Raw genomic sequence first — 26,508 nt, 5'->3', positions numbered from 1 at the left:
CAACAAGCTGATGTGTAGCCATGGGGGCAGCCATTCAAGCACAGGATACACAGTAGATAACAGATAAGTACTACTATAGTTTATATCAACAAGCTGATGTGTAGCCATGGGGGCAGCCATTCAAGCACAGGATACACAGTAGATAACAGATAAGTACTACTATAGTTTATATAAACAAGCTGATGTGTAGCCATGGGGGCAGCCATTCAAGCACAGGATACACAGTAGATAACAGATAAGTACTACTATAGTTTATATAAACAAGCTGATGTGTAGCCATGGGGCAGCCATTCAAGCACAGGATACACAGTAGATAACAGATAAGTACTACTATAGCTTTTATACACAAGCTGCTGTGTAGCCATGGGGCAGGCTTTCAAGCACAGGATTCACAGTAGATAACAGATAAGTACTACTATAGTTTATATAAACAAGCTGCTGTGTAGCCATGGGGGCAGCCATTCAAGCACAGGATACACAGTAGATAACAGATAAGTACTACTATAGTTTATATAAATAAACTGCTGTGTAGCCATGGGGCAGCCATTCAAGCACAGGATACACAGTAGATAACAGATAAGTACTACTATAGTTTATATAAACAAGCTGCTGTGTAGCCATGGGGGCAGCCATTCAAGCATAGGATACACAGTAGATAACAGATAAGTACTACTATAGTTTATATAAACAAGCTGCTGTGTAGCCATGTGGGCAGCCATTCAAGCACAGGATACACAGTAGATAATAGATAAGTACTACTATAGTTTATATAAACAAGCTGCTGTGTAGCCATGGGGGCAGCCATTCAAGCATAGGATACACAGTAGATAACAGATAAGTACTACTATAGTTTATATAAACAAGCTGTTGTGTAGCCATGGGGCAGCCATTCAAGCACAGGATACACAGTAGATAACAGATAAGTACTACTATAGTTTATATAAACAAGCTTCTGTGTAGCCATGGGGCAGCCATTCAAGGAAGTATGTGGGCGAACGCTGTCGCTGCAAATGGGAGAACGAATCTGTAATCAGAAAGATCCATCCAAAGCCACTCTGGCTGCGGAAGTACGAATGCAAAGCAAGCTTGATTGTATGGACGGCATCATCACAGGAACCAGGGAAACCGAACTTGTTAAAATGAAGAATCTTTATTGTTCATAGTTCAAACACACCATGTGTGGCAGGGGAACAGCTTAACGCGTTTCGTGACCAAATGTCACTTCATCAGAAGCCATTCAAGCACAGGATACACAGTAGATAACAGATAAGCTCTGAAGAATCCCATTGTAAACATAGTTACATACAGTACATAGTAAATTAGGTTAAAAAATACACCTTTTTACTCTTTTTTAACCTGACTAACTGCCAGTTGATCCAGAGGAAAAAACCCCCATTTGAAGCCTCTCCAATTTACTTTAGAGTAACTCTAAGAAGCAATGGGACCAGTCCCTGGATCAACTTGTACTATGGGCTATCTCCCATATCCCTGTATTCCCTCACTTTCTAAACACCACCCAATCCCTTCTTATACCTATCTAATGTATCAGCCTGTACCCCTGATTCACTTCCCAGCTCTCCCTGTAACACCCCTTTCCCTCCTCTAATCTCATTGGCTCCCTCCTGTCTGCTGGGAGGAGCTACTGGTGAATAAAGCATCCGACCCTTCCTTGTACCTATCTAATATATCAGCCTGTACCCCTGATTCACTTCCCAGCTCTCCCTGTAACACCCCTTTCCCTCCTCTAATCTCATTGGCTCCCTCCTGTCTGCTGGGAGGAGCTACTGGTGAATAAAGCATCCGACCCTTCCTTGTACCTATCTAATGTATCAGCCTGTACCCCTGATTCACTTCCCAGCTCTCCCTGTAACACCCCTTTCCCTCCTCTAATCTCATTGGCTCCCTCCTGTCTGCTGGGAGGAGCTACTGGTGAATAAAGCATCCGACCCTTCCTTGTACCTATCTAATGTATCAGCCTGTACCACTGATTCACTTCCCAGCTCTCCCTGTAACACCCCTTTCCCTCCTCTAATCTCATTGGCTCCCTCCTGTCTGCTGGGAGGAGCTACTGGTGAATAAAGCATCCGATCCTTCCGTGTACCTATCTAATGTATCAGCCTGTACCACTGATTCACTTCCCAGCTCTCCTTGTAACACCCCTTTCCCTCCTCTAATCTCATTGGCTCCCTCCTGTCTGCTGGGAGGAGCTACTGGTGAATAAAGCATCCGACCCTTCCTTGTACCTATCTAATGTATCAGCCTGTACCACTGATTCAGGGAGATAATTTCACATCTTCACAGCTCTCACTGTAACAAACCCCTTCCCAATATTTAGCTGGAACCTCCTTTCTTCTAATCGGAATGGGTGACCTCTTGTCAGCTGGAAAGACCTACTGGTAAATAAATCATTAGAGAGATTATTATATGATCCCCTTATATATTTATACATAGTTATCATATCACCCCTTAAGCACCTCTTCTCCAGCATGAACATCCCCAACTTGGCCAGTTTTTCCTCATAGCTAAGATTTTCCCTTTACCAGCTTAGTTGCCCTTCTCTGTACCCTCTCTAATTCAATAATATCCTTATTTGCCCTTGATGCTGCTGACTGGCATTGCTTGCTTCAGACAAGTTTATTATCTACAAGGACTCCAAGCTCCGTCTCCATTATGGATTTGCCTAGTGCAGTCCCATTAAGGGTATAAGTGGATATTGTTACATCCCAGGTGCAGGACTTTACATTTATCAACATTGAATCTCATTTGCCACTTAGCTGCCCAGATTGCCAGTTTGTCTAGATCGTGTTGCAAGTGCCACATCCTGGATGGAATTAATTGGGCTGGATAGTTTTGTGTCATCTGCAAACACCGATACATTACTTACAATACCCTACCCTAAGTCATTAATGAACTAGTTAAATAAAAGTGGACCCAATACCAAGCCCTGAGGGACCCCACTAAGAACCTTACTCCAAATAGAGAATGTCCCATTAACAACCACCCTCTGTACCCGACCCTGTAGCCAGTTTCCTATCCATGTGCAAACGACTTCATTAAGCCCAACAGACCTTAGTTTAGAAAGCAGTCATTTGTGGGTCACGGTATCAAACGCTTTGGCAAAATCCAAATAGATCACATCTACTGCCCCCCCACTGTCCAGCATCTTACTTATCTCATCATAAAAAGCAATCAAATTTGTCTGACATGACCTATCCTTCATAAAGCCACATTGATTCCTACCCATAATGCTATTCTCTAGAATATAATTGTGAATGGGACCCCTTAACAAGCCTTTAAATAATTTGCCCACCACAGATTTCAGACTTACTGGTCTATAATTGTCAGGCTGAGATCATAATCCCTTTTTAAATATTGGAATGACATCAACTTTCCTCCAATCCATAGGTACCATACCAGATGAAAGTGAATCTGAGAAAATCAGAAATAAGGGCCTGTCTAAAATTGAACTAAGCTCTCTTAGAACCCAGGGATGTATGCCATCTGGCCCTGGTGCCTTGTTTACATTAATTTTTATTAAAGCTTTATGGATCATATCCTAAATCAGCCACTGACTAGATTGAGCTGAGCCATTAGTGCAGCTATGAAGTGAGCCTGGGAACTCAGACTCCTCTATTGTATACACTGAAGAAAATAATTGATTTAGCACATTTGCCTTTTCTGTATTTGTTACAACCATACTGGTACCATTATTTAATAGAGCAACACTCTCAACCTGCTTCTTTTTACTATTAATATATTTAAAAAACTTTTTGGGGTTAGTCTTAGCCTCAGCCGCAATGCGCTCCTCATTTTCTATCTTTGCCTTCTGGATTGCTGATTTACAACATTTATTATAGTGGTTACATTCATTTAAGGCTAAGGGCACACTAGGCGATAGCGCCGCGATTTGACTCGCGGCGACTTTTCGCCACGACTTTTAATCCGCAATCGCTGGGGAAACTTTGGCGCTGGCGTCTATGGGGAATCGCGACAAATCGCCAGCGTAAAAACACACGCGGCGATCTTTTTTCTATTGTCGCTCAAAATCGCCTAGCGAGGCGATTTCGAGCGACAATAGAAAAAAGATCGCCGCGTGTGTTTTTACGCTCGCGATTCCCCATAGACGCCAGCGCAAAAGTTTCCACAGTGATTGCGGATTAAAAGTCAAATCGCGGCGCTATCGCCTAGTGTGCCCTTAGCCTAATGCAGCTTCTGTCCCTTCAGACTTGTAGTTTTTAAATGCTTTTCTCTTCTTTCCTATCAACTTCTTTACCTCCATATTAAGCTACATTGGGTGATTCTTGGCGCTTCTACATTTATTAAATTGAGAACAGTAACGATTTAATATCAGTTTAAATGACAATTATTTCTGTTTTCTGTTTTTAGCTGAAAACATACTGTCCCAATCTAGGCAGCCCTCAAGGGACAAAAAAACATGTTCCCATTAACTGCCCTGGCAGTACTGTTGCTCCAGTCAATATCTAGGTTCCCCAAACTAGCATTTAACATAGCCTAATCCTTTATATTAGAGTTAAATCCTGCCTTACAAACAGACATACCCCTCCTCCTTTTCTATTGCCTCTGTTCCTGGGAAACAAAGCATAGCCACTAATATTAACTGCCCAGTCATGTGACTCATTCAGCCATCCATGTTTTGGCCAATCACATCATATTTTCCTTCCAGCACCTCCAGCTCTCCCATTTTACCAGTCAGACTTGTTGCATTTGCAAACATACATTTAAAACTGGTACCATATTGAACAAATGACATGTGGTAACAGTACCCCCAACCAAATCTCCTCCCATTTTCCCTTCCTTTTCCCACTATCTCATCTAACCTGTCTTCCACTGAATCCTTTACTGAACCCTCCCCCCCACACCTAGTTTAAAAACTCCTCCAACCCTCTAGCCATCTTCTCCCCCAAAACAGCTGCACCATCATCATTGAGGTGCTCCCACCAACAGGGCCGCCATCAGGGGGGGACAGGGGGGACAAGCGTACCGGGCCCGGGCATGAAGGGGGGCCCGGCAGCGCTGCATTTTTTGAAGATCCGGGCCCCCCTTACGAGCGCCCGAGCCGTACGTCTTGCCTCTTGCGTGCCGAATGCGGAAGTGCCGAAAAGCCGAAGCCGATGCGCCGAAAAGACCCGAAGTCACGGAAAAAGCCGAAGTCACGAAGCGCCGAAAAGACCCGAAGTCACGAAAACAGCCGAAGCCGAAGTCCTGAAGCAGCGCAAAGACCCGAAGTCACGAAAACAGCCGAAATTGAAGTCCTGAAGCGGTGAAAAGACCCGAAGTCACGAAAGGAGGCGAAGTTGAAGTACTGAAGCCATGAGTTCAATCCTACTGAACACCAGTTTGTGTTTTTTTTTTTTTTAATCCCCTGGCCACCAATGTATTATTTTAATATTCTATAGGCCCCTGCCACCAATCTTTTTTTTAAAACTTTTTTTTTGGGGCCCCAATTTTTTTTTTAACTCGTAAGGGGCCCCTTGCCACCATTGTATTTTTTTTTTATATAAAATTAATTTTCTTAACTTGTAAGGGGGCCCCTGCCACCAGTTTTTTTTTCTCAAAAAAAAATTATTTTTTTTTCAAATTTTTTTTTGGGGCCCCAATTTGTTTTTAACTTATAAGGGGGCCCCTGCCGCCAATGTTTGGTTTTTTTTTCAAAAAAAAAAATTTTTTTTTTTTAAATTTTTTTTTGGGGCCCCAATTTGTTTTTAACTTGTAAGGGGGCCCCTGCCACCAATGTTTTTTTTTTTCAAAAAAAATAATTTTTTTTTTGGGACCCCAATTTGTTTTTAACTTATAAGGGGGCCCCTGCCACCAATGTTTTAAAAAAAAAAAAAAAAAATGTAATTTTTTTTTTTTGGGGCCCCAATTTTTTATAAGGGGGCCCTGACCATCAATAGCTTTTTACAACTTGTGTGGGGGGGGGTTTACTTTTTTAGCGCTGATGTCTGTGTGGTCTTTTAACTGCGATGTGGAGTGGGCGGGATATGGGGTGGAGCTTGGTCGTCAGTGTGGGCGGGGCCCAGGGGGCCCCAAAAATTTTGTTGTACGGGGCCCCGTGATTTCTAATGGCGGCCCTGCCCACCAATAGCAAAGAGCCTGTAGCCAACTGAGAAATCAGCCCAGTTCTCCAAAACTCCCTACACCAATCTCGCAGCCACACATTAATCTCCCTACACTCCCGCTGTCTTCTTATATAAATACATTAGGGGTAAGGGGATCATACAATTAACTCCCTGAATCTGTTTTAGTCTCCAGTAGACCCTTTCAGAGGACAGAATGGAATCATTTGAGGAGATAAAAAAGGAGATTTCAAGTGCAAGGGAAGGGCCCTGGGCACCTGAACATTAGCAGTGAAACTGGGGGAGGGGGCAGGGTGGTCATTTTCCACCTCCTTGTGCTCTGGAACTTGATATTGATATTGGGAAGTATATTTGAAGAGTCTGGGACCCCCACATTACAGACATAGCAGCCTGGGTGCTGTGCTGCAGCCTCACATTTCTCTCTTGTTTGTTAAATTCGAGAGCAGAGTGTGAGTGAGAAATTCAGCAGAGAATGGGGGCAGATTAACACCTGGGAGTTCCCACTTTTGTAAGACTCCTGGCAGCCTTGAAGATAAACAGAGAAACAGAGAATGAGTATCTGTATCTGTAAATACCCCACTGCCTCTCCCTGGCAATGATACCAAATATTATAGGGGGGGGGGAATTACCCTGTGGCCGCTCAGGGCTCCTGAGGTAATACCCCAAACCCCACACTAGGGGACACTACTTGCTCTACAATGAAATCACTAGGCGCTTTGGAGCACATGAAAGGGATTCTATCATGATTTTTATGGTGTCGTTTTTAATTCTGGTCTACACTGCAAATAATTCACTCTACAATATAAAATTCCATTCCTGAACCAACAAGTGTATTAAGTTTTAATATTGGTGTGTAGGTGCATCTCAGGTCATTTTGCCTGGTCATGTGCTTTCAGAAAGAGCCAGCACTTTAGGATGGAACTGCTTTCTGGCAGGCTGTTGTTTCTCCTACTCAATGTAACTGAATGTGTCTCAGTGGAACCTGGATTTTACTATTGAGTGCTGTTCTTAGATCTACCAGGCAGCTGTTATCTTGTGTTAGGGAGCTGCTATCTGGTTATTTTCCCATTGTTCTGTTGTTAGGCTGCTGGAGGGGGTGATATCAGTCCAACTTGCAGTACAGCAGTAAAGAGTGATTGAAGTTTATCAGAGCACAAGTCACATGACTGGGGAAGCTGGGAAACTGACAATATGTCTAGCCCCATGTGATTTCAAAATTAAATATAAAAAAATCAGTTTGCTCTTTTGAGAAACGGATTTCAGTGCAAAATACTGGCGGAGCAGCACTATTAACTGATGTGTTTTGTAAAAACCTTTTTGTAATATTCTACCTGTAGTTGAACCAGGGGTCTGGTGATTCTGGACTGTCTAAATTACCACTGCTCTAGGTGAGCAGACTCTAAGGCCCTGGTTCACTCCCATTGCTATACTAGTAAATGCAAATAGGCATGGCTTGGTTCCATGTGATCAGTGTAAGCCATTAGGCTTTGGTCAGGGAACTGGTGTGTGCCAGGCTGGGGCTTTTTGTTAATGGGAATTCTCAGTGATCTACAGATGTGATATGAGATTGTAAGTAAACTATATTTTCTGGACACAATTAATTTTTTTGTTGGGATTTGGGGGGAACTGGCAGGTACACAAGGTTGCCCTCAAATAAAGCACCATCATTTTACGAACCATTTTTTCTTCTGTTTATAACCCCAAAAATTCCCATTGCTGGGAAATATATTGCCAGATATAAGAAGCTGGAGGGCAGATAATGTTGCAAATATCAGTAGAAATAAAAGGGTGTTCTATCATTTCTGGGACAGTGTTTTGGATGAAGCTCCTAGGGATGTGTGTCCTGCTCAGGCAGCTGATAAGGCCTTTGAGGGACCAGACTTTTGTTGGGTCTCACTCTGTCTAATATATCAGTGTCTTTCATATTAAAAGAACGGTTCCTTCTTTGTTCCCTTTCATCCCTTTTTTCTCTGTTCACATGAATAATTCCTACCCTTCCCCATCTCTTCTTCTGGCTTCTTCTTCCATCTTGCTTCTTCTTTGTTCAGAAGATGATAAGATCAGATCACACATGGTGACACCTGCACCAAGAGTTCTGGTCCCTATGGTGACTCCTCTCTTCCTTCTCTGTGGGCGTTGTCCTTAAGTCTTTGGGTTCTGAAAGCTTCTCACTGCTACAGATTCATTCACCATCATCGGATTCATCAATGCACGGATATCCAGAGTCAATACAGAGGGGTAATTTACAAATAAACAGTTGGAGGCCAAAGCCAGAGTAGAACCAGGTCCCATTAAGTCCCTCCTGTCCCAGTCACAGTAGCACAGGAGCAGATACATTATGTGAAGCCCAACACCCCTGCCAGGAGTTAATGCCTGAGAGCTTTAGGGGAATAATACATGGGGGATTTTGATCTCCACAGACTGGTCGGCTGCACAGACCCATGGAATATAGTTGATTTATCATACACTTGAATATAATGTAGGAATAGTCTACCCATGCCTTACTATGCCCGTTCTCACAAACCTCATAATTTTCACAAATGGTGTTATGTGGTTCATTTCTTGTCAAATAGGGAAGTTAGGTTTGGTCTTGTCTGAGAATCAACATATCAGTTTTGTTTTGTATTAAAAGTCCAGTCATTCCCACCAATGCGATATATGGGATCATTCACTTACTGCACCTCAGTTACACAAATCTCCTTGGTCTATTAAAGATTTTTGTGTCAGAGGTGCTCATTACACTTCCGCCCACAGTTACACTCAGCACTGTGGTCTCCCTCCTGCCTCCAAAAGAACACAATTGCATCTAGACTTGCCTCCACCTGCTTATCCAGCGGTACCTCCACAGTTTCCATGGCACTGTGCATTAGTTGCGCTAACAGTAGAGGGCACACACTTCCTTCACACACCCAATACTGGAAAATTTGCACTAATTTGCATGGAAGACCTAAGCTTTTGCTGCAGCTTTAATATATGCTCACATAATTACCCCCAAAGCTGCCCAAAGGAATAGAAACATAAATTCAAGCTACAGATGCTGAAAAAAAGCTTAGGTGCTTTAAGTCATCAGTGGGAAACTGACTTCTGGTTCAGAGGAATTCAAGCTGCTTAGCCTTTCTCCTATGGGGCACTTTGCAGGTCAAATTCAAGATGAAGATCTGAAAAAATCCAAGAGGATTAATTCAATTACGATTTCCTTAATGGAACCCCAGAAGGAGCTGGGGTACTGGGGTACATGTGGACTCTGAGGTGTTGACATTGAGGTTTCCTGCACTACTTTTGGTGAAGATGTTGGGCTGCAGTATCTAGGGTCAAAGTGGCTCTAGTGGGCAAATGTGACATTAAACCAGTGTTTTTATATTCCGAGTTTCCACTTTGATCATTTGTTTGATCTGGCAGGAGATTGTTATATGGTATAAATCCAGTTCTGATTTGGTGCTGCACAACCTGGAAGACTTTTCATTTGTGGGGCCACAAGAGACACTTGTAGTTTACTATATAGTCTACCTTCATGGGGCTGAACAATAAGTTTGGGATAAGGGGGGGAAGCAAGGGAGCACTATCCATCCATTGCACATAGGAATAGGATCAAGCTTGTGAACTGACAGTTAATAAGGGTTGTCTTTTGTTGCAGTTTTTCAAGCAGCAATAATATATTCCGTATCCACTGCTGTAATAGTGTATACGTTGACCTTGTAGGCATTGTTTGCCCAGTGTGTTCTTCAAACAACTGCCATCTAGCTGTGTGAGCTTTTTCACATTCTGTCTAAATATCAATAATAATACCGTCTCCAGAAACACCACCCGAGTGACGTTTTTCAAGCAGCAATAATATATTCCGTATCCACTGCTGTAGTAGTGTATACGTTGACCTTGTAGGCATTGTTTGCCCAGTGTGTTCTTCAAACAACTGCCATCTAGCTGTGTGAGCTTTTTCACATTCTGTCTAAATATCAATAATAATACCGTCTCCAGAACCACCACCCGAGTGACGTTTTTCAAGCAGCAATAATATATCCACTGCTGTAGTAGTGTATACGTTGACCTTGTAGGCATTGTTTGCCCAGTGTGTTCTTCAAACAACTGCCATCTAGCTGTGTGAGCTTTTTCACATTCTGTCTAAATATCAATAATAATACCGTCTCCAGAAACACCACCCGAGTGATGTTTTTCAAGCAGCAATAATATATTCCGTATCCACTGCTATAGTGTATACGTTGACCTTGCAGGCATTGTTTCAATTTGTTTGCCCAGTGTGTTCTTCATTTTCAAACAACTGCCACCGAGCTGTGTGAGCTTGTTCACATTCTGTCTAAATATCAATAATAATACCGTCTCCAGAACCACCACCTGAGTGATGTTTTTCAAGCAGCAATAATATATTCCGTATCCACTGCTGTAGTAGTGTATACGTTGACCTTGCAGGCATTGTTTCAATTTGTTTGCCCAGTGTGTTCTTCATTTTCAAACAACTGCCATCTAGCTGTGTGAGCTTTTTCACAATCTGTCTAAATATCAATAATAATACCGTCTCCAGAAACACCACCTGAGTTGTTGTTGTTGTTTTAAAAATAATGCCAGGCAAAGGCAGGCAATAATATATTCCGTATCCACTGCTGTAGTAGTGTATACGTTGACCTTGCAGGCATTGTTTCAATTTGTTTGCCCAGTGTGTTCTTCATTTTCAAACAACTGCCATCTAGCTGTGTGAGCTTTTTCACAATCTGTCTAAATATCAATAATAATACCGTCTCCAGAAACACCACCTGAGTTGTTGTTGTTGTTTTAAAATAATGCCAGGCAAAGGCAGGCCGCCACGCAGAGGCACTAGGGGCCGTGCTGCTATGCTATCCTGTGGCCCTAGGAAATTGCCCAGTTTTAAAAAGGCAATGACCCTGAACTCCCAAAATGCTGAAGAGGTAGTTGATTGGCTTACACAGCACACCCCATCTTCTACCGTTTCTAACTTTACCACAACATCCTCATCCTCCACGGCTATGGGCACCCCACGTAACACTTCCTCCACCACCGGCGCCCCTTCTTCACTGGAGTCAGAGGAGTTATTTTCACATGAGTTTCTTGAACTGAGTGATGCGCAACCATTATTGGCAGAAGAAGATGAAGGAGATGAGGACGTTACACCAGATTTAATTCTGGCAGAGAACACAACAGAGATGGACATAATGAGTGATGAGGAGGTCCCCGCTGCTGCTTCCTTCTGTGAGCTGTTAGAAGAAATTGATGCATCTGAGGAGAATGATGATGAGGAGATTGATGTTTTGTGGGTGCCCAGTAGAAGAGAGCAAGAGGAGGATAGTTCAGATGGAGAGACGGAGAGTCAGAGAGGCAGGAGGAGAATAAGACTTAGAAGAAGCAGGGAGGACAGCTCGCAGGGAACAGTAGGGCAACAACATGTATCGGCACCTGTTGGTCAGCCGGCCAATGCACCCGCCATTGCCGCCAACGCCGCCAACTTCTACTGTTACCGCCAGATTGCCAGCTTCAAAAAGGTCAGCAGTGTGGGATTTTTTTAATGTGTGTGCCTCTGACAAAAGCGTTGTAATTTGCAATGAGTGCAGTCAGAAACTGAGTCTTGGGAAGCCCAACAGCCACATAGGTACAACTTCTATGCGAAGGCACATGAACGGCAAGCACAAAGCACTTTGGGAGCAACACCTCAAAGGCAACAGACAAACTAAAAGCCACCCTCCTTCTGGTCCAGCATCTTACTGCTCTACCTCTGCTGTCCTTGACCCGTCTGAACCACCCTCCACTCCGCCTTCCACCTTGACCACCAGTTCCCATTCCCAGTCATCTGCCCCAGCCAAGTTTCTGTGAGGGCCATGTTTGAGCGTAAGAAGCCAATGTCTGCGAGTCACCCCCTTGCCCGGCGTCTGACAGCTGGCTTGTCTGCACTCTTAGCCCGCCAGCTTTTACCATACCAGCTGGTGGACTCTGAGGCCTTCCGCAAATTTGTAGCAATTGGGACACCGCAGTGGAAGGTACCCAGCCACAATTTTTTTTCAAAAAAGGGAATACCACACCTGTACCACCATGTGCAGAGCCAAGTCACCGCATCTCTGTCACTTAGTGTTGGGCCAAAGGTCCATATGACTACTGACGCATGGTCCTCCAAGCATGGTCAGGGCAGGTATGTCACCTACACTGCCCACTGGGTGAACTTGGTAATGGCTGGGAAGCAGGGAATGTGTGGCTCAACAACAACAGTGGAGTTGGTGTCACCGCCACGGATTGCACGTGGTTCTGCCACCACCTCTACTCCTCCTTCGCTCTCTACCTCGTCTTCTTCCTCTTCTTCCTCCTCTGCTGCTGGGTCCTCCTCCTCCACACCTGTGCACCCCCAGCTCCCCTAGGCTATTCGACGTGCCAGGTACGCCGTTGTCATGCTGTCTTGGGGATGACGTGCCTGGAAAGCAGAAACCATACCGGATCTGTACTCCTGTCATCTCTGCAGTCACAGGCCGATCGGTGGCTGACCCCACACCAACTGAAGATCGAAAAAGTGGTGTGTGACAACGGAAGCAATCTGTTGGCAGCACTGAGACTGGGCAATTTAACACATGTGCCCTGCATGGCACATGTTCTGAATTTAATAGTCCAACGTTTTGTCTCGAAGTACCCAGGATTCCAGGACGTTCTCAGGCAGTCCAGGAAGGTGTCGGTCCATTTCAGACGTTCCTACACAGCCATGGCACGCCTTGCTGACATTCAGCAGCGGTACAACATGCCAGTCAGGCGTTTGATTTGCGACAGCCAGACTCGCTGGAATTCAACGCTCCTCATGTTGGAACGTCTGCTGCAACAACAAAGAGCCGTCAATGAATACCTGTTTGAACTGGGTGGTAGGACTGGATCTGCAGAGCTGGGGATTTTTTTCCCACGTTACTGGGTGCTTATGCGCGATGCCTGCAGGCTCATGCGCCCTTTTGAAGAGGTTACAAACATGGTCAGTCGCACCGAAGGCACCATCAGCGACCTAATACCCTTTGCTTTCTTCCTGGAGCGTGCCGTGCGACGAGTGACAGATGAGGCTGTAGACCAGCGTGACGAGGAGCAGGAAGCGCACGATTCTGGTCGGAATCACCAGAACGAGCCCAGGCACCTGCTGCATCGCAGGGAGAGGTGTCAGAAGTGGAGTCAGAGGAGGAAGGTGGCTTTGTGGAGGAGGAGGAGGACCAACAGGAGCAGGCTTCCCAGGGGGTTTCTGGTGACCTTTTGGGGACCCCTGGTCTTGTACGTGGCTGGGGGGAGGAGACCGTGGATGATGTAGTCCTTGATAACGAGGAAGCGGAGATGGATACCTCTGCATCCAACCTTGTGAGAATGGGGTCTTTCATGCTGTCATGCCTGTTGAAGGACCCCCGTATCAAGAGGCTTAAGGAGAAGGACCTGTACTGGGTCGCAACGCTACTAGACCCTCGGTACAAGCATAAAGTGGCAGAAATGTTACCAACATACCACAAGTCCGAAAGGATGCTGCATTTACAAACCAGCCTGCAAAACATGTTGTACAATGCTTTTAAGGGTGATGTCACTTCAGGAACTCATCAACATTCCAGGGGCAGAGGTGCCAGTAATCCTGCCACGAGCGCACCTGCAAGGACAAAGCACTTTGGCCACTCTGTAACGTCAGACATGCAAATGTTTTTCAGTCCAAGGCAGCGGCAGAACCCTTCGGGATCCACCCTCAAAGAACGCCTCGACCGGCAGGTAGCGGACTACCTGGCATTAACTGCAGATATCGACACTCTGAGGAGCGATGAACCCCTGGACTACTGGGTGCGCAGGCTTGATCTGTGGCCAGAGCTGTCACAATTTGCCATGAACCTCTTGTCTTGCCCCGCCTCAAGTGTCCTCTCAGAAAGAACCTTCAGTGCAGCAGGAGGGATTGTAACTGAGAAGAGAACTCACCTAGGTCACAAAAGTGTGGATTACCTGACCTTTATTAAAATGAACGAGGCGTGGATCTCGGAGGGTTACTGCACGCCGGAAGACTTGTTCTGACTCCCCATGCAGCTGTCCTTCTCTGCACGCCTCATGACTCCACACACAGCTGTCCTTTAGCGTCCTCCTCCCTCCGCCACCGTTACAAACTAGGGTGCAAACCCTACTGGTTTCATTTGGCCTCTGTGCTTCAGTGGCTGCAACCAAAAAAATTTATATTTTCAGCATTTACATGGCATATTTTTTCTGGCCTCTGTGCTTCAGTGGCTGCGACAAAAAAAAATGAATATTTTCAGCATTTATATGGCATATTTTTTCTGGCCTCTGTGCTTCAGTGGCTGCGACAAAATTTTTTTATATTTTCAGCATTTATATGGCATATTTTTTCTGGCCTCTGTGCTTCAGCGGCTGCGACAAAAAAAACATAATTTTTCAGGAAAGTACACATGCCTAATTTTTCAGGGTTCTGCAACAGTGGCAAAATCGCATCTTTTATGGTCACCGCAGGTGATCAATAAAGTAGACCAAAACTGGGCCCACACTGCAGAATCAGTGTTTTTTGGTTCACTTCACTGTACATTGAATTACCTCTGCCTGACCGTGCACGTGCGCACAAGCACGGCGACTGCTAAACACACCACTACAGAAATATTGCCACCAACAGGACGAACATCCTGGAGGTGACAAGCTCAACTAGTAATTAACAACTATTATTTGCTCACTTGACGGTATCATTCATTAAAGCTCTTTGCGTTTTTTTGCGTTGCAGTAACAGTAAGCGCCGCGTTTCATCTTTGCGTGTGAACAGGCTGTAACCTTTACACGACTTGATTGGCATGTAGACGCCGGACTTTTTAAAGCAGTTTATTACACAGGTTTAGAAATGTAGTGTGATTTCTGCCCTTTACAGCACAAAACGCAGCGCTGTGTCAACAATGTATTTTTCAGATACATTTTTGCCCTTGATCCCCCTCTGGCATGGCACTGTCCAGGTCGTTGCACCCTTTAAACAACTTTAAAATCATTTTTCTGGCCAGAAATGTCTTTTTAGCTTTTAAAATTTCGCCTTCCCATTGAAGTCTATGGGGTTCGCGACGTTCGCGAACCGTTCGCATTTTTGGCGCAAGTTCGCGAATATGTTCGCGAACTTTTTTTCCGACGTTCGCTACATCCCTATATGTGTGTCCATGGGTCCTTGTTATTATTATTTTGTGTATGTGTCCGCAAATACACTAACATATATTGTGTTCCCTGTGTCTGGATTATGATGATGCCTTTGTAAGGTTCATATGTGTGTTGTGATTATGATGAGGCTTTTGTGGGTTTCATATGTGTATTGTGATTATGATGAGGCTTTTGTGGGTTTCATATGTGTGTTGTGATTCTGATGAGGCTTTTGTGTGGTTTATATGTGTGTTGTGATTATGATGAGGCTTATGATGAGGCTTTTGTGGGGGTTATATGTGTGTTGTGATTATGATGAGGCTTTTGTGGGTTTCATATGTGTATTGTGATTATGATGAGGCTTTTGTGGGTTTCATATGTGTGTTGTGATTCTGATGAGGCTTTTGTGTGGTTTATATGTGTGTTGTGAGTATGATGAGGCTTTTGTGGGTTTCATATGTGTATTGTGATTATGATGAGGCTTTTGTGGGTTTCATATGTGTGTTGTGATTCTGATGAGGCTTTTGTGTGGTTTATATGTGTGTTGTGAGTATGATGAGGCTTTTGTGGGGTTCATATGTGTGTTGTGATTATGATGAGACTTTTGGGGGGTTTATATGTGTGTTGTAAATATGATGATTATGATGAGGCCTTTGTGGGGTTTATATGAGTGTTGTGATTATGATGAGGCCTTTGTGGCGTTTATATGTGTGTTGTGATTATGATGAGGCCTGTGTCTGTATGTAGTGTCCCTTGGTGCAGGGATTAGTCGGTGTGTTGTACACATACAAAGACATATTCCTGGAATTCCAGTGCGGCCTGTGTGTGTAGGTGGTAGTGGCATTATTGTGTGGATTGTTATTATTGTGGAGGCTGGGGGGGGTTATTTGTGTGTTTTTATTACCACGTACAATGTGCTTGTGTGAGCGTTATTGTGTGTATAGCACTGATAGCAGAGTGTGCTGTGTGTGACATGTGCGGCTCAGTACAACAGGAAGCTGCCATACAAACAATAGCCACAGCGGCTGCCAGTGTGTGTGAGTGGGGCCCCGTTTGTGCAGCTTCTCGTTATTGTTCTCTGGAAGCGACGTAGGAACATAACCATGTAACAGGCTCGTCCGACCCGCTGGTGGCACAGGGGACGCTGCTACGTGAGGACGGGGCTAAATGCGCCTTTCCAGCAGCTGCAGAGGTGCGATTGTGTGCAACAGGTGGGCAGCTGATCTGCATGACATACAGTGTCTCGAAAATATCATTTCTAGGGATAATGCTTTAACCCAGTGCTTTGTAACAGTAGCGCCAGAGATGGTCCATGGGGCACATGCGCAGTAGCGCAATCCCACGGACACAGGGACTGGACGCAGAGACACTTTATTATATAGGATAGGATATATATATAAATATATATAGGATATATATATATATAAAACAGTCTCAATGATCCGCACTCATCTCGGCAGTTCCTCTCATACACACCCGGGTGCTGCTCCTGGGAAATAGTAGATACAAACGAAAATAGTAGCGCACTCCTGGGATTTCTTCAATAAAAAATTTGTTTATTTTGTCATAATTCCAATTAATCAACGTTTCGGCTCGTGTCTAGAGCCTTTATCAAGATTACAAATCCATATAAAAATGCTGTTTAAATGCATACAGCCCCCAAGGGGTGTGCCAAGTGTCACCCACTAACCACCAATCACTACATCCCGTTAGACATCATCACTGCATAGCCATCTTTTTTTCTTTTTTTCTTTTTTTCTTTTTTTAAAATAAGAATCTCAGAAGTTCATTACTATTAGGACATATAGCCATTATTGTGACACCTACTGATATCACCTCCATATAATGAATACACTAATTAATCCGTAAATACCTTATAAATAATCAGCACAATAAATATTAAATATTAAATATTAAAACACAGTCTTCGAAGCTAAGTTGCACATTAATCCCCTATCCAAGGACTTTGTTATAAATGTAACTATCTCTGACTGAGGAAACAGTTAAAGAAACATTGTTCATTCAAACCTTTTGGAGTCATAGTGCCTAATCTCTTTATCCAATATGTTTCTCGTTGTAACAGTAACTTTGATCTGTCACCGCCCCGTCTGGGTTCTGGGACATGATCGATACCTATGTATTTGAATGTAGGCAATCTATGTCCCTTTTCAAGGAAATGTTTTGCGACTGGTTTCACCGATTTCTCATCCCTATAGGCTGTACTTATTGCGGACCTATGTCCATCCATGTGTAATCGCAGAGTCATGTCTGTTTTGCCTGCATAGGAAAGTCCACATGGACATGTTATCATGTATATGACATGAGTGGTTGTACACGTAATACGGTGTTTCATTTTTATTTTCTGTCCCGTGTGTGGATGGTGAAACGCCTCCCCAGGTGACATGTACCTGCAAGACGTGCAACTAATACACCTGTAACACCCCGGTTTCCCAGCTTTGAGCCAACCAGACTGTGGTCTCTGATAGCACCCCACTGGATCTGTCGCAACTAACAAATCAAATTCGATGAACAGACAGCACCACACTTGAGGTAAATTCTTAAAAGGCCTTTATTCCAAAGGGACTTATTTCAGCGACGTTTTCAGGCTCACAATCGCCTTTTTTCAAGCTTTTTTCAAGGGTTAGGGTGCTGACTTCTTATCTTCGCAACTAACAAATCACACAGATTTTGCCCTCTCTCTCTCTCTCTCTCTCTCTCTCTCTCTCTCTCTCTCTCTCTCTCTCTCTCTCTAGATATATACATATATATTCCACGGGGCTACCAGCACTCACGACAAGTAATTAAGTATGCCTTCGTGCAGAAATGGCAACATTTCCACAATACGTGCCTATGCCTTTAAGAGGCGCGCCGTGCATGCCCTAGAACCAACATGGCGCCGGGGGTAAGGACCATGCGACGGGCATCCCTGCCGATGGTGCGGCGGGCGACCCCGCCGCACAGGTCGTTTTCTTACATTACCCCCCTCTCCAGGGGGGCCACTGGACCCCCAGGCTTACCAGGAAATTTTAGATGGAATTTCTTCCTGAGTTTGTCAGCCTTGATGTCCTCTACTGAGACCCAAGAGTTCTCCTCAGGGCCATAGCCCTTCCACTTAATAAGATATTGTAGCTTACCTCGTACGAGGCGGGAATCGAGGAACTCTTGGATCTCAAACTCAGGCTGACCTTCAACCAATACTGGGAGAGGAACAGACAAAGAACGACTATCAGATGCAGGTTTCAGGAGGGATACATGAAATGAATTGGAAATCTTAAAATTAACAGGTAATTGAAGGCAAACTGAAGATGGGTTAATGATTTCGGAAATGGGATATGGGCCAATAAACCTGGGTCCTAGTTTGAGAGAGGGCACCTTTAACTTGATATTTTTGGTAGACAACCAGACCTGATCCTCCACTTTATACTGGGGTGCCTCTCTACGTGATCTGTCAGAAGCTTTTTTTTGAGCAGAAGTAGCTGCTGACAGAGATTCATGCACTTGAGACCAAACTTTAGAGAATTGTTCGACATAAGAATTGGCAGAAGGTATAGGGGAACCAGACCCAGAAAAAGAAAAAGCTTTGGGATGCAACCCATTTACAATAAAGAAAGGGGACTCCCCAGAGGAAGAATGGGTAGCATTATTGTATGCAAATTCTGCCCAGGGTAACAGTTCCGCCCACGTGGACTGGTTGTCAGACACATAACACCTGAGGTACTGTTTCAGGGACTGGTTTACCCTCTCAGTTTGACCGTCAGTTTGACAAATGGGACAAAGGTTTTACTGGAATGGGTAAGGGGATTAACAGACCCTGGGAAGAATTTCGAAAAGACTTTGGCAGACTGGGCAGGAATTAACGAAGGCCTTAGCATCCTGTTTGAATGATGGCCACCAAACATGACGGGATAACAGGGACACTGCCTTAGAAATGCCAGGATGCCCTGCCATTTTAGAATCACCTCCCTCAATACTTGCTCCCTTAACTCCTGTGGTACAAACCATCTCCCCGAAGGGGTATCTGTAGGAGCAGATGTTTGAAGAGGGAGCAATAAAGAAGAAAGGTCAGATTCAAGGGTTGCTATGATCATTTCTCTGGGAATAATGGGAGTACACTCACTAGAGTCAGAAGAGATGGATTCAAAACTCCTAGAGAGTGCATCCGCCTTGGTGTTTTTAGTCCCAGGCCTGAAAGTTAAAGAAAAATTAAACCTTGTGAAAAATAGAGCCCACCTAGCCAGCCTCGGATTAAGGCGTTTAGCAGACTCTATATATAATAGATTTTTGTGGTCAGTATAGACCGTCACCAGATGTTTTCACCCTCCAGGATATGCCGCCATTCCTCAAAGGCCCATTTGACTGCCAACAATTCCCTTTTACCTATATCATAATTCACCTCAGCAGATGAAAACTTCCTGGAGAAGAAAGCACAGGGATGTAACTTGTTGGTAGTCGGGTGCCTTTGAGAAAGGACTGCCCCAGCTCCCACCTCAGAGGCATCAAACTCCACAATAAAAGGAAGCGCAGTGTCGGGATGATGAAGGATTGGGGCAGAACTGAATTCCTTTTTGAACGGCCTCAGGGGGCCACATGCTGGGGTCAGTGCCCTTTTTAGTCAGATAAGTGATGGGGGCCACAATGAGGGAAACAATTTTGATAAATTGACGGTAATAATTAGCAAAACCAAGAAATCTTTGGGTTGCACGTAACGAAAGGGGTTGGGTCCAATCCAGGACTGCTCTCACCTTGCCTGGATCCATTTCTAGACCCTTGCTGGAAATGTTAAACCCCAAAAACTGAACAGAAGAAACCCCAAAAGTACATTTCTCTAGTTTCGCATTAAGATTATTTCCCCTTAGCCTTTGTAAGACTTCACGAACATGATTTTGATGTTCCTTAATGTTAGAGGAAAAAATCAGAATATCGTCTAGGTAGACCACTTCGAAGATCCCCAGCAGGGGAACTAGAAGGTCTGATGAAACCCCTTTCTAGATTTTCCTTTATATACTCTTTCATTGCCTGGGCTTCGGGCAATGAAAGAGGATAGGTTCTACCACGAGGAGGAGTTGACCCAGGGACCAGATCTATTGGGCAGTCATACTGCCGGTGTGGGGGTAAGGTTTCTGCTGCCTTTTTAGAGAAGACATTAGCGAATTCTGCATATGCAGCAGGTAACCCTTCAAGCGATGTACTGTAGTTGCTACTACAGAGGAAAAACATACCCCACTACTCATAGTACCCCATTGAACCACCTCCCTTGAGACCCAGTCAATCAGAGGGTTATGCCTCTGGAGCCACGGTAACCCCAAAATAAGAGGAGAGTAAGCACCCTCTATGAGGTAAAAAGCTATCTCCTCACAATGCAAATTATTAAAACACATGGAAAGAGTTACAGTCTCCTTAGAAATTACACCTGACCCTAAGGGTCTTCTGTCCACTGCCATTATTCTCATGGGGGCACTTAGAGGAACTACAGAATTTAGCTGCAAAAGCAATATCCAGAAAATTACCCTCCGCCCCTGAGTCCACAAATGCCGACACCTTGACAGAGCCTGTAAGCCAGGTTAGTTTAACCGGTAACAAAACCTTAGAGGAAAACTCCTGCCCCCAAATGGAGCTCCCCTTCTCCATTTAGGTTAAGTAGTCTCCCTTTCCTCCTAGGACATAGGTTCAAGAAATGACCCTTTTCCCCACAATAAATACATAAACCTTGGGAATGCCTGGGGGCTTTTTGCTATGGAGTTAGATGAAAAATGCCTAACTGTATAGGTTCCTCCTGAGGTAGAGGCACAGAGGGGTTTGAAAACTTAACATTGGTCACCATATTAGACTTGACATAAGCAACCCCAGAATAAGTAGAAACACCCCTCTCACCCCTTCTCTCCCTTTGTCTTTATCTACCTGGATGGCGAGAGACATAAGTTCATCCAGGTTGGAAGATAGGGGGTAGTTCTTACACTTTCCTTCTCTTCCCAGCTGCCTTTGATGATGATAACATCATAGGGGGCGCCACCTGTGCCAAGAACTCTGTCCCCTACATCGTCTCCCTGAACTCTGGGTACCATTTCTGTGGGGGGTCCCTGATCACTAACCAGTGGGTCGTGTCTGCCGCTCACTGCTACAAAACGTAAGTCATAAGACATTATGGACTTACAATTCTGAAGACTGTTAGAAATGTTCCTCATAGAGACATTGGGAGGAATGGATTCTTCTATTAACTCTTCCCTCTCTGGCTCAGTTCTGTGTGATTGTGTCACATCCTATTTAGAATATTGGGGTTCTTTGGAACTGAATGAATAATGTTATGTAGACATATTAGCAACAACTGTCAATGGAGGATTTGAAGGCAACAATCCCCTTAATAACCACAATGCTCTGTGATGCACATTTATGTTTGGATTTCCTTCTCTGCCGCTGGTACCAGCTGCCTGATCTCTGGCTGGGGCAACACTCTCAGCAATGGCAGTAAGTCAGCAACTCACTTCCAACACAACGTTCACAAACAGGGGAGCAGTAAGACTAAAGCAGTGCATCCTCTAATCAATGTATCCTGCCTTTAGGCAATTATCCGGATCTCCTGCAGTGCCTGAATGCCCCCATCCTGACTGATGCCCAGTGTAACAGTGCCTACCCAGGGGAGATCACCGCTAACATGATCTGTGTTGGCTATATGGAAGGTGGCAAGGATTCCTGCCAGGTAAGTCTCCCCATCCCACTGATTCCCTAGAAGCCTTGCTGTGCATTTCTGCTCATGACAAAGTGGATTTAAATAGAAATGTTTGGGTGTCTCATGTCTTTAGAATATTTGCATGACTCCTTTAAATGTTACATAGTATCTTGTGCGATATGTTCTTAATAATTCCATTGAAACATCTTGAGGCTAAATACTATTGAGATATGGCAGTTTAGAGCCCCAAAACTAGAGAAAACTTACATGTGAGAAATATTGATGCTTCCCTACCAAATCCCATGATTACTCCCCCTCAAATGCCCATGCTGGATGTAACAGTCTCTCTTGGAATGCAATGGAAGGTGCTGTGCCTCCTTCCGTTTCTCTTTTTCAGCATTTCATTATCAATAACGGTCTCTCTTTTTCCCCCCAGGGTGACTCTGGTGGCCCCGTGGTGTGCAATGGGCAGCTGCAGGGTGTGGTGTCCTGGGGCTATGGCTGTGCCCAGAGGAACTATCCTGGTGTCTACACTAAAGTCTGCAACTACAATGCCTGGATCCAAAACACCATTGCTGCCAACTAAATCCCAGAACAGTTATTGTTTCCCATATATTGTGTCAACAATTTCTATTGAAAACTGTCTCAATAAAGGAAGTCACATAGATGTGCCCATATACTGTCCATGTCCTTCAGACTATAATACAACATGTTCAGAAGGAACAGGAAAAAATAATCTCCTGAAACAGGAGGGGTCTCAGTTGGGGTCTTTAATGTTGTAAGATCTTTCTTGGGTTAATGTAGTCCATCGCAGGCAAAACAGACAGTTATATAGTTATTTTGGATTGGAAAAAGATAACTGCCCATCAAGATCAAGTTGTCCAAATAATACCCAGTGCATATACAGTATATATATACGTAAACACACCGATATACACACATGCACAGATGTGTATATATATATATATATATATATATATATATATATATATATATATATATATATATATATATATATATATATATACTAACTATAGATGGTAAGCTCAGGATAACCCTGCATATTATAATTGTCCAAGAAATAATCCAAGACCTTTAACAGCATATTCTTCTATGGGGAAAAAAGATCAATGGGGGCATCTACTGTATAGTTTCTTCAGCAGGTCCATCAATGCTTCTCCTACTCCTAATCCTGTATATTCTTTGTTCATTCTTCTAGAGCAAGCACTTACCAACTAATTCCCCCCAATAAGCAAGCAAGCAAAAGTGTGTGTGTGTGGGGGGGGGGTGACTGATCAATGAAAATTTCCTGCTCCCTTATTTTATTAATAATTGAGTGTCTGTGCAAGTGCAAATGGTTTTAGTTACACAGTTATGAGCATCAAGTTGCCAAGTCCCCATACCAACATCACTTTAAGGCCCATATGGTGGGGGTTACAGGGGACAAGCCAAACATCCATTTTTAAAGAAAAAAGAACACAGTTAAAGGGACAGCTTTTGGGTTGCTAAAAGTAAACAAAGGTCTGACCATTCTTCCTGCAGAATATCTCTGTAAAGTGCAAAAAATACACAAACGGGGGTTGCAGGAGCACTAAAAGGCAAAGTACAATTAAAGTGCTATCGATTTTACTAAAAATAGGGGATTGGTCAATGCATATTCCCTGGACCCCTAAATTAGTTACTCATTGTTTGCAACAAGTTTGCAAGTGGTTACTAGACAAACTTTGTTCCTTTCATTACATTCATGTAATTACATTACTCCATCATGTGACCACAATCAACTACTTAAAGTTACAATTTACTGCAAGTAGTCATAATAGATTATTTTATCTAGTTGCTAGGGTCCCCTTTACATTAGCAACCAAATAAAAAAAAAATCGAATTAAAAAAAAAATGAACAATGGACTAGATCCTACAGATAAAATGAACCCTAAAGATCAGACCACTCAACTTTCTAACAATATTAAGGTCAACTCTTTCAAGAAAAAAGCTAATGTAACACTATTTTGGCCTATTCAGACCAAACGGGTTAATGTGCAGCTAGTGATTAGAGTATGGGTTACATGTGACGCTAACACTTAAGGCAGAGCCTTCGCTAAGTGGAAGAATAAAGGTGCGGTGTAGTGTAACTACAACTCCCACAGGCTACCCTGCAATAAAAATGTCAAAGAATGGACGCCAGGAGGTTGTTGCAGTAAAACAAAGTGATAAGAGTTTATTTGTTTGAGACCACAGGTTACTTACAAAGAAATGAGGCAAATACAGAATAACATCAGCAGACAAGGACAGTTGGATGAGACATCTGAATGTGACTCTCCTGAGGATGTAGTGAAGGCAGTGCAGCACCTCCAGGCAGAAATACTCACACATGGTCTGGATCTCACCCAGTGGTGGGGTCAGGGAGGAGAAGCTAAAGCCTCACACACTATCCACTGAGTCCCTTCACTGAAGTTACAGTGTGTTACAGCCTGGGAAGCTCCTCCCTGTTACAGCTCCTTGTTATTTCTTACTCTCCTAGAGAATCTATAAGATTATATTCCTGACACTCACTAGTCTCATTCACAGGGTCCCTGCCCCCCCGATTTACACACTAGGGGTTCAGGTCCCTCTAGGACAAACTGGCTTTACTGGGCCTTGTTGTACCCAGACTCAGTGGGAACATCCAGATGTTAGGACACCAGAAGCCAAAGAGGAACCTCCACCCCTTTCCATGCACTATATTAAAGTGTGGCAGGAAGTGGTCATAACACCTCTTGGCCAATAACTGGGATATGTAAATGATGAGATACATACATGGGCTTCTGCCCAGCAACTAGGGAAACAGGAAGGGTCGGGATTTAAAGCCATAGGGGCACATTAACCCTATAGGTCCCTACACTAAAAAAATAAATTTAGATTACCAGCGCTCAAGATTACCACATTCACTGAGAAATATACTTCTGAGCATTCAGTGATACAAAACTCAAGACTGTTCTTCATCTTCTATTTCTATTGTTGAATAATATATTATTTTAGATTCAATTAAAATAATCTTATTGGTTAAATTCTAAAAAAAAAATTATTTTGTTTCTTTTTCTATGAAAGAAGTGAAATTTGATATATATTTCTGCTTTGTTGCAATACATTTGTATATAAAGTAGATAAACTGATTATGACATTTACTTTTGTTTGCAACATGTTACTGAATAGGAGTCCTGGTTTTGTTGCTTAACAAAAAATAACCTAGTCATTTGCGCTGGTAAACGCTTACATTTATATTTTTTATTACAGGTGTGGAATCTGTTATCTGGAAAACCATTATCCAAAAAGCTCCAAATTATGGATAGGCTGTCTCCCTTAGACTTCACTTTAATAAAATAATTTACATTTTTATTATAATGATTTCCCTTTTCTGTGTAATAAAAAAACAGTAGCTTCACCTTTTACAAACTAATGGACTGATAGACACCTGGGGGCAAATTCACTAAGCGCCGAAGCGCCGAACGCTAGCGTTACTTCACTAGCGTTTGGCATTTTCGTTACTGCGCAAATTCACTAACGAACGCTGGCGTAGATTTGCTAGTGTTACTTCGCACCCTTACGCCTGGCGAATTATCGCTACGGACGTAACTACGCAAATTCACTAACGCGCGCAGTGTACTGAACGCTACCTTTTACGCTAGACTTCCTTCGCCACCTCAGACCAGGCGAATAGAGTAGATAGGGATTGCTTCAAAAAAAGTCAAAATTTTTTCTAAGTCCCAAAAAACGCTGGCGTGTTTTCTACATTATGGGTGATAGGCTGAAAAAGATCGCAAATTTTTTTGGGGCTCCCCTCCTTCCCCCCTACATTTCCTGACTCATGGCAACTTACCTATACAGTGGGCACATGTGTAGGGCAAAATAAAAATTTTATTTGATGTTTTGAAGGTTTTCTAGGCATTTGTAGTGCTGATACGTATTCCTCCATTGAAATTTGAATTTGGCGCCGTATGCTTAGCGAATCAACGCTAGCGCAACTTCGCAACCTTACGCTACCCCTGAGCGCAACTTCGGATTTTAGTGAATTTGCAAAACGCTGGCGAAACTACGCCTGGCGAAGTGTGGCGAAGTGTGGCGAAGTGTGGCGAAGTTACGCCTGGCGCAACTATGAATCTTAGTGAATTTGCCCCCTGGAGAGAAGTACACGGCAACAGGCGTGACTACACTTTCTACTCACACCCTCACAACAGCTACTCCAGGATTGACTACATTCTAACTAAATCAAAAGACACAACAGTCCTGAGGGACTCCCAGATTCTACAGTGTGCATGGTTTGACCATGACATGGTGCAAACAGAACTGTCACTCCAGATACCTTCCACCACTCGCCCTACATGGAAGTTAAACGACAGGCTACTAGCAGACCCAGAATGCATACAATACATATCCCAGGAACTAAAAAATTATTTTAAGGAGAACGCGACACCCGGGACGACCTCGACTTGGACATGGGTTGCACACAAAGCATATATCAGGGGATGCCTAATCCGATACACTTCCCGCAAGAAACGGGAAAGATTGGCACTGCAACAACAACTAGAACAAGAACTAACAAATCTGGAACTTACAAACAGAGCGACCCCCAACATTAACATA

General features: G+C 43.7%; 1 protein-coding gene across 1 annotated transcript; it reads left to right on the top strand.

Moving 5' to 3' along the window:
* Positions 1-962: 962 nt before the first annotated feature.
* LOC108697140 (trypsin) lies at positions 963-22,492 on the top strand. The gene is made up of 5 exons (XM_041571177.1): positions 963-1,092; positions 21,156-21,351; positions 21,625-21,689; positions 21,785-21,921; positions 22,328-22,492. Exons 1-5 carry the CDS (start codon positions 963-965, stop codon positions 22,475-22,477), a joined length of 678 nt encoding a protein of 225 aa, XP_041427111.1. The 3' UTR covers positions 22,478-22,492.
* Positions 22,493-26,508: the final 4,016 nt, after the last annotated feature.

The sequence above is a fragment of the Xenopus laevis genome, chromosome 7S (assembly GCF_017654675.1).
Source record: "Xenopus laevis strain J_2021 chromosome 7S, Xenopus_laevis_v10.1, whole genome shotgun sequence".
Lineage (NCBI taxonomy): Eukaryota > Metazoa > Chordata > Amphibia > Anura > Pipidae > Xenopus > Xenopus laevis.
The sequence above is the reverse complement of the archived record's forward strand: the minus strand, read 5'-3'. Positions and strand labels throughout refer to the sequence as shown.

Excerpts from the sequence above, each read along its gene's own strand:
- LOC108697140 (XM_041571177.1), top strand. The coding sequence starts at position 963 with ATGGGGCAGCCATTCAAGGAAGTATGTGGGCGAACGCTGTCGCTGCAA. Across the intron at positions 21,352-21,624 it reads GCCGCTCACTGCTACAAAAC|TTCCTTCTCTGCCGCTGGTA; the intron begins GTAAGTCATAAG and ends TTATGTTTGGAT. Across the intron at positions 21,690-21,784 it reads CAACACTCTCAGCAATGGCA|GCAATTATCCGGATCTCCTG; the intron begins GTAAGTCAGCAA and ends TCCTGCCTTTAG.